The 9,442-nt window shown below is 36.4% G+C and overlaps 1 protein-coding gene across 1 annotated transcript; it reads right to left on the bottom strand.

The window, feature by feature from the left end:
• Window positions 1-6,987: 6,987 nt before the first annotated feature.
• Window positions 6,988-9,442, bottom strand: LOC18046843 (cytochrome P450 71A26). Its single transcript, XM_006443017.2, has 2 exons — window positions 8,521-9,442; window positions 6,988-7,690 (listed from the first exon to the last, which is right to left on the bottom strand). The coding sequence occupies exons 1-2, from the start codon at window positions 9,424-9,426 to the stop codon at window positions 7,076-7,078; spliced, it is 1,521 nt and encodes a 506-aa protein (XP_006443080.2). The 5' UTR covers window positions 9,427-9,442; the 3' UTR covers window positions 6,988-7,075.

The raw sequence follows: 9,442 nt of genomic DNA, 5'->3' as shown, positions 1-9,442 counted from the left end.
CATAACAGTCTGTTGTTATAGATCGGTGCTTATTATAGCAACAATACGTGTTATCTCTTAATTTCGTGATGAATTCTTGAAGGTTTGCTCCAATTGACAGCTTTACCCCACTAGCTGAAAAATGGACTTTCATATCTTGTGCATTAGTGAATTTTCCTGTTTAAATAGAAATAAAAACATTATTATAAAATAAGATAGTAGTAAGTTGGCTTCCCTAGATGAGTCCAAGTGTAATAATACTTTATTTACTTATGTTAACTTATCCTTAACAATTATATCGAATGTATACAATATTAAATACATATTTGAGGGTGCAAATAGTTTCACCTTCTTATAAAATTTGAAGTTTTCACGAAAATGATAACCATAAGCATACTATTCAAATAGTCATTAATTGAAACTAATCAATATTATTCTTTCTTCAATACGAAGAGAGATTATTATTACATGGTGGTGATGAATAACATATTTAATTTTTTGGAGTAGCGGCAGCTACGCAGAAGTTCCAAACTTGAAGAACCTTGGCCTTGGCTTCGGTTTGATTGAGTTGAGGGTAAAAAGGTGAAGTTACCTCCATAAATTTTTCATGCTTAAGCTAAAGTAACTTGTAGTGTGTTGGGAAATTGATTGGGTGAAGAAGACATGTAACTAAAGTGAAATTAAGAAATAATGAGACAGAATCACACAGGGACAACAAAAATTACGTGGCTCGGCTTTTAACCTACATCCACGGGCGAAGACAAAAAGAAAATACTTTCTAGTGAAAAAAGAGTTATAAGTATTGTAGTATTTTAGCTCACTGCTTAAAATCTCAATACACTCAAACTCTCAAATCACTAATCACTCAAGAGTTTCTTAAAACTCTTATCTCTCTATAAGAAAGAAGAAAATGAACTGAAGAATTGAATGCCGAAGGGGAGAATGTAGCCTTTTATTTATAGGCCTCATTTCCCTTCTTTTTTAATTAAAATAATAATTATTATTTTTTATTATTTTTATAGTCAACACGACACCACTAAAAAATGGTGGGTCGTGTAGAAAACGTTGATGGTTTGGCACCACCCATCTAGAAGGGTGGTGCCAATCATGACTTTGACATTCTCCCACTTGGAGATTTGATTGAGGATCAATCAATCTCCACATCATCCTTTCCGCTTAGCCATTATCATGTTATTTACGTCTCTACTAGGCCATAAGAGGATCTATTCCAGATAAATATATCTGTATTGATTGGTTTGGTCAAAACATCTGCTAGGTTCTCTTTGGTATGGATTTTCTATAAATCCACACTTCCATCTTCCCCAACTTCTCGAACGAAGTGATATTGTACCCTTATGCGTTTTGTCCTGGAATGAAAAGTTGGATTCCTTGCAATATGCAAGGCACTCTACACAGGAATTTTCTGTTATTTGTACCCGAGCTCCTCCAATAACCTTTGTATCCAAATAGTTTCCTTACAAGCTTGTGTAGCTGCCATGTACTCTGCTTCTGTTGTAGATAGAGCCACAACGGTCTGCAGTTTCGAACCCTAGCTAAAAACTCCTCTTACAAGTGTAAACACATAGCCAGTAGTGGATTTTCTTTTATTAAGGTCTACTGCAAAATCTTAATCCACATATCCCTTGACAGTACACTCTGATCCTCCATAACATAATGCAACATCTGAGGTTTCTCTAATATATCGCAAAATCCTCTTTATAGCTATCTAATGCTCTCCACCAGGATTTACCATGTATCGACTGACTACTCTCACTGTTTGTGCAATGTCTGGTCTAGTACATATCATAGCGAACATCAACTTCCCACTGCTGATGCATACGGTACTCGAGACATCTTTTTCCTCCTGCTTCATTGTTAGGACACATACTTGAGGATAATTTGAAATTAACAGGAAGTGAGGTAGAAATTGGCTTACAATCGTGCGTGTTGAAGCGTCGCAAGATTTTCAAGTAGTTCTTCTAAGAAACCCAAATCTCCTATTATTTCTGTCTTGGTGAATTTGCATACCTAGAATCTTGTTTACTGGTCCCAAGTCCTTCATTTCAAACTCCCTAGCCAATTATGCCTTCAATTCTTGGACTCGATCTTTGTTGGGGCCTGTAACCAACATGTCATCTACGCACAACAGAAAAATGATAAAATCATTATCTTCAAACCTCTTGTAATATGCACAATGATCTGAACTGAGTCTGTTGTATCCAATGTTCATGATGAATGAATCATATCTCTTATACCAATATGTCATCTACGTACAACAGCAAAATGATAAAATCATTATCTTCAAACCTCTTGTAATATGCACAATGGTCTGAACTGAGTCTGTTGTATCCAAGGTTCATGATGAATGAATCACATCTCTTATACCAACACATCGGCGCCTGTTTGAGATCGTATAAAGATTTGTTCAACCTGCAAACCAAGTTCTCCTTTCCTTTTTCAGCAAAATCTTCTGGTTTGAGCATATAAATTTCTTCTTCAAGTTCTCCATGAAGAAATGCAGTTCTCACATCTAACTATTCTAGATCTAGATCAAATGTAGTACATATCGCCAAGACTATTCTGACTGTTGTGAGCCGAACCACCGAAGAAAATATTTCGTTGTATTCAATACCTTCTTTCTGAACATATTCTTTCACCATCAATCTTGCATGATAACGCTCCATTTGATCATTACCATCACGTTTGATCTTGTAGACCCATTTATTACCAATGGCTTTTCTTCCATGTGGTAGTAGTACAAGTTCTCATGTTTTGTTCTTGTGTAGAGCCTCAATTTTTTCGTGCATTACTGTCATCCACAAAGCAACATCTGAGCTGTTTAAAGCTTCATGAAAAGTTGATGGCTCTCCATCATCTGTTAGAAGACAGTATGCAACATTGATCTCTGTGACATAATCCGAGTGTCACACTAGCGATTGTCTCTCACAAGTTGACCGACAAACTTCTAGAGCCTCGGACTCGACTAGTTCTTGTTCCTCATACTCAGGTGCTGCTTCAGAAGAATCTGAATCTTCTGGATTATTTTCCATATATACCGGCACAGTCTCTGACTTTTCTTTTATATTGTTATCATCCATATCTCTTCTTTGCAGTTGATCTTCTATAAAGATAATATCTTTGCGGATGATGATCTTGTGGGCAGTGGGGTCCCACAGATAATACTCATTTACTCTATTAGCATATCCGAAGAAGATACATCTTCTGAATTTTGGATCCTGCTTTATTCTTTCTTGGGCATTGTACATCACGTATACAAAACATTTAAATGTATGTAGGTAAGATTAATCAGCTGACTTTTCAGTCCACATTTTCATCAGAGTCTTCAACCCAATTGCCCTAAATGGCGACCGATTTAATATATAACAGACAGTTTTGGCTGCTTCTGCTCAGAATGAGTTAGGTAGACCAGCAGTTCTCAACATAGCTCTTATTCTTTCTGTAAGAGTCATGTTCATCCCCTCTGCCACTCTATTTTATTGAGGAGTGTATGCAACTGTGAACTGTCTCTGAATACCTTCTTTCTTACAGAAAGCAATAAATTCACCGTCTTTGTACTCTCCACCATTATCTGTCCTCAAGCACTTTATCCTCTTCCCAAATTCAAGTTCTACCTGTGTTTTGTATTATTTGAACACTGAAAACACATCTAACTTTTTCTTAATTGGATACGCCTAGCATCTCCTGGAATAATCATTAATAAACGTCACCAAGTACTTTGCACCTCCCATGGACATATCCGACGATTCCTAAACATCAGAATGAATCAAGTTTAAAATGCATTTACTTATAGCCGTGGATTTGCTGAACTTCAATCTATGCTGCTTACTTGTAACATAATACTCGCAAAACGGTAAGTTTACCGATTTGAGCCCCGAAAGTAATTTTCGTTCAGAGAGAATCTTCAAACATTGTTTTGACATGTGACCGAGTTTGAGGTGCCACATCATCGTTGATTCTTTTCCATTTGACGAGACACACACATTAGCTTTCTGTAGTGTTTCCTTTTTAAGTATGAACAGATTAGTATCGATCTTTTCTACATTCATCAATACAAGTGCGCCTCTATGATCCCATTTTCAAATAAGTTTTGCACCCATGACTATCTATTTGTCCCAAAAACAATAGATTTTTCTTCAGGCCGTTGACATGTGGTACCTCCCCAATTGTGCGAATTGTACCATCAAACATTTTTATTTTGATTGTACAAATACCAGCGATCTCCAAGGCATGATCATATTTCATATATATACAGATCCCCCTGAGATAGGTTCATATGTGTGGAACCATTTTCTCCAAGAGTTCACGTGCTGGTAGTTCATGAGTCTATAACCCAAACGTCGGATAGCCGTTTTCTCCCTTCTGAAACAGTTGTTGTCTCACTGTAAATAATTTCGCCATCATCCGAGGTATTTGCTACACACCCCTAAGCATTTGATGACTTAGGTTCTTTACCCTCTATTCTCTTCTGGTTGGTCTAACACTCTTTCTTGACGTGTCCTTTCTTATTATAGTTGTAGCATTTAACATTCTTCGTACTTCTGAATTTTAATCTACCATGACTGTGACTCCCACTGGGGTCACGTTCCGTTGATCTCCCTTTCGTCACCGATAGCGCTTCTGCTTGTTGCGAACTTACTTGTTTGTCTTCCTTACTTTTCTGCTTGCTTTCTTCATTTAATACAGAGGCTGCAACATCATCGAAAACTAAACTGTTCGCTGGATTGTTGTTCGTCAAGTTGATGATAAGTTGATCATACAAATCTGGTAGACTTTGAAGTAGAAGCTATGCACGTTCATTTTCCTATATTTTATAACCTAACGTTGTGAGTTGTGAAAATAAAGTCTTCAATATATTGATGTGATCAGTCACATATGTAGATTCCGTCATTCGAAAAGTATAAAGTCTCATTTTTAAGAAAATCTTATTGTGCAGCGACTTGGCCTCGTACAATTTTGTGAGAGTATCTCATATTTCATTTACTATCTTTTTTCTCTGCCACACTGAATAATACCCCATCTGCAAATGCCAAGTGTAGATCAGCAATTGCGTTGCCGTCCATCTCATTCCACTTGTCATCAGTGATTTCTGCAGGTCTTTCCCTAATTGCTTCTAAGCAATTATTTTTCCTCAAAATTGCTCGCATCTTCATTTTGTTGAACTTCTCAATTTCATACTTAGCCGACATTTTATTGATAAATACAACACATAACTAGTGTACCACCTTAAATAGTTGTGAGTATGTGTGAGAATGCACACCAGAAAATTTCCCAGGAAAGACTGGAGGGGTTACAACGGTCCCAATTAAAATTCATACTCTTTATGCTCTTATCGCCTTTATGACAGAACTTTCCTAGACATGTACAAAAACCACACAGTTACTCCACTCACACCACTATTCCCTTCTTTGCACTACAAAATTCTTGGATCGCTCTCACCGTTTCTCGTGAACAATACCATATATATGAACAATAACGTATACATGAATAGTGTCGTATACGTGAATAGTACCGTATGTGTGAACAGTGCGTATACGCGAATAGTGTTGTACACGTGAACAATATCCCAACTCCAAAAATACAACCAATAGCTCTGATACCACTGTTGGAAAATTGATTGGGTGAAGCAGACACACAACTAAAGTGAAATTGAGAAATAATGAGATATAGAATCACACAGGGACACCATAAATTATATGGTTCGGCTTTTAATCTACATTCACGGGCGAAGACAGAAAGAAAATATTTACTAGTGAAAAATGAGTTACAAGTATTGTAGTATTTTAGCTCACTGTCCAAAATCTCAATACACCCAAACTCTCAAATCACTAATCACTCAAGAGTTTCTTAAAACTTTTATTTCTCCATAAGGAAGAAGAAAATGAGCTGAAGAATTGAATGCCGATTGGGGGAATGAAGCCTTCTATTTATAGGTTTCATTCCCCTTCCTGTTAATTAAAATAATAATTATTTTATTATTATTATTTTTATAATCAACATGTCACCACCAAAAAATGGCGCTCCGTGTTGAAAATGTGGATGGTTTGGCACCTCCCATCTAGAACGGTGGTGCCAACCATGACTTTAACCAAGTGTTCCTCATAACCTTTTCCATCCTCATAAATGCTCGCCTGATTTTTTCACCACACTTTAGCAGTAACTTTGCTCCACATTGCTCTAGATAGTCATGGTCGGATAAATTAATTATTAATTCTTCCTTAAAGATTCCGACAATAGGAAACCAACAGCTCACTTAATTAAGATATAAAATTTGAGTACTAATTCTTCCTTAAAGATTTAGACAACAACAGCTCACTTAATTAAGCTATAAAATGAGAGGAGCACAATAGAAAACAAGTCTAAAAAAACCATAAAATATTGAGATTAATTTGTGTTTTCGAGTTGCAACCAAAATTTTATGTGACAGAAAGATGTTGAAGAGATTATTCTACAACAGCTGTGAATTGATCTCAGAACAACTCTCAATTCTAAAGCTAACTTTTGAATATAAATCAGACCATGAAGTTCTTTATATAAAAGATTGCACAAGCACACATAATAGTTTTACTTTTTTTTGTGTAATTATATTTCGATTGTTCAACGTATGTGATTGAACTTTTCTATACGACAAGATCCTTAAAATAAACACGACATGAAATCATGACCGGGCAGTCTTTTACTCCATGCTTATGCAATCCTAACAAGAAAAGCCTGTAAAAATTAATTAGATGGAAATTACCAGAGCATTCTCTTTGAACAATGAAAAGGTTTTAATCATGCTAACACTTGATTTGCTACTAGTTATTTCTTCAGGAGGATGACACTTTCTCCTGTATAGTTTTTGGGGTTTTATACAGTTACACATCTTTTTTTTTTTATAATTATTTGTTACTCCTTTGACGTCAAAATTTTCACAACAAAACTCATTCTAGCCACAAAATAATACTTTTTAAAAAGAAAAATTAACGTCCAAAATAACGAGATATTACAGATGGAAATTTTGATTATGCAGAGCAACGACACTCGCCTTATTAGCTCTCTTATATATAAACCGTAAAAGATATTGCATACTTAGAATTTAGCGGGAATATGGAGTTGCCAATGCAATAAGAGGAGATTTCTTATGTTTGGTTGCACCAGTTGATTCAGTGATGTCCATAGCTTCCTCTCTCTCTTCGCAAGGCTGTGACCAATCAAACTTGTTTAAAAGACTTGCTAATGCGAGCTCATTTACTCTCATTGTAAACTCTATGCCAGGGCAAATTCTTCTACCAGCTCCAAACGGGATGAACTGAAGATCTTTGCCTAGGAAATTGATTGAAGGATTTACTAAGAACCTCTCGGGCCGAAATTCGTCAGCTTGATCCCAAGAAGCACGGTCTTTAGCGATTGTCGCATAATTAATGTACACTTGTGTTCCCTCAGGAATATCGTAGCCATTTATTTTGACATCCTGAGTCGATTGCCGAGGAAGTAATATCGGAATTGGTGGATGAATGCGTAGAGTCTCTTTAAACACAGCTTTTAAGTAATGGAATTTATCCAAATCATCCTCGGTTACGTTTGATTTGTCACCAACAATTTCTCTAATTTCATTTTGCACTTCCTTCATTATCTTTGGGTGCCTTAAGAGCTCCGTCATTGCCCATTCTAGGAGTGTGTATGTGGTGTCTGTGCCAGCCCCAAACATATTCTACAAATTAAGGGGAAAAATTAATAACAAATCTATTAAAAAGAAAAAAGGAATTTGTTCCAAAATTTAAATTGTATTGTTTATCAGAAATAAATAATAATCCAAAGAGTTTTATCTCATGTGCCAAATAATTTGAAAATTAGGGTAGAGGCCCATAAGAACAATTCTCAGAAAGATAAGGCTGTGTTGGGCTCGCATATTTTTCCGTAGATTTTATGTTATGGTCTCACCAAGCTTGCTATTTTTTCACAATAGCCCCTGCTGAAGCAAAATCCTAGTTACTCTACCGCTGAAAAAAAAATAAATATATGAGTAATATTTGTGATATAATTTGCTTTCCTATAACGGATGACAAAAGAATAAGAATTTACGAACTCGATTCCGCAGTGATTTGACCTTATGTGAGGGAAAATGATAAAAAATAATAATAATAATAACTTGATCATTTTCAATTTTTCATTTCTGCGATTCAAAATCTATTAAAAAATATAACAGAAAAAAAAAAGTTAAATCTTTTTTTACGAAAATTTTGGTAGCTTTTGAAACATGAGAAGAAAAATTATTAATTTTGACAAACGACGGGGCTTTGATCATTTTCTCAATCTTGTGCCAAGTAAAATAAAAACTTGTGGTTCCTTGTTAGTAGATAGTTATGTAAAAATGATAATATCTCGATCATTCATTATTATGAATTTACGCCTGACACAAAAATCTTTAAAAACTTAGCATAACATAACTCCTCGGTCGCAACTCTTTGTATTTACTGCAAGAGGCCAACAAAATAACAATATGCAACGATTGGTATTAAAGGGAATAAGAGCTATACGTACAAAGATAATGGCCTTTATGCTAACTCTGTCAATGGGAAAGCCAAGCGTATTTTCTTTCTGAATCCCAAGCAAGACATCTACAAAGTCCTGATGATGGTCATCCTCAACTTCCCCACAATTACTCATCCTCTTCTCGTGCTCTTCAACAACTCCATCTAGAAAATCATCAATCCCCTTAGCCGTTTTCTCAAGCTTGGCATTGAAGCCATTGAAATTACACACCCAACCAAGCCATGAAATGTAATCTCCCACATAGAAACCACCCATCAACTCCATAGCCTCCCCCAAAAGCTTCCTAAACTTACTCACACCCTCCCCTCCAGCACTATACTTTCTTCCCAAAGCCACCGTACACAATACATCGTTCGTTAGAGTATACAACACTTCACTTAAATTGACTGGCAAAGAAGAAGAAACAAGTGATTCAATTTTTTTTATCAAAAGGCCTACCTCTTCTGCCCTAACATTACGGAAAGAATGAATCCGTCTGTTACTTAAAAGATGTAGCACACATATGCTTTTGATCTGTCTCCAGTACTCACCATAAGGTGACGTCGCCACGTCTTTAGAACCGTAGAAGAGTTTTTCAAGTGGTGTTAGCTTTGGTCGGTTTGCAAAGATAAGATCATGGGTTTTCAAGATCTGGCGGGCGGCATCAGCAGAGGAGACAACAAGAACCCGAACTTTGCCAAAGTGAAGCAACGTGAGGGGGCCATAGCGTTGTGCTAGCGCATCAAGTGAGCGATGAGGGTGAGAGCCAATCTGGTGGAGGTTTCCAATGATTGGGAGCTTTGGTGGAGAAGGTGGTAATAGGTTTTTGTTGATGGGCTTGAAAATGTACCATTTGAAAAGAGCAACAATGAAGAAGATGGTTGCAACTGCGAACCAGAACAAGGGCTCCATCATGAAAAAATTAATAACG

The sequence above is a fragment of the Citrus clementina genome, unplaced genomic scaffold (assembly GCF_000493195.1).
Source record: "Citrus clementina cultivar Clemenules unplaced genomic scaffold, Citrus_clementina_v1.0 scaffold_3, whole genome shotgun sequence".
NCBI classification, from domain to species: Eukaryota; Viridiplantae; Streptophyta; class Magnoliopsida; order Sapindales; family Rutaceae; genus Citrus; species Citrus x clementina.
The sequence above is the reverse complement of the archived record's forward strand: the minus strand, read 5'-3'. Positions and strand labels throughout refer to the sequence as shown.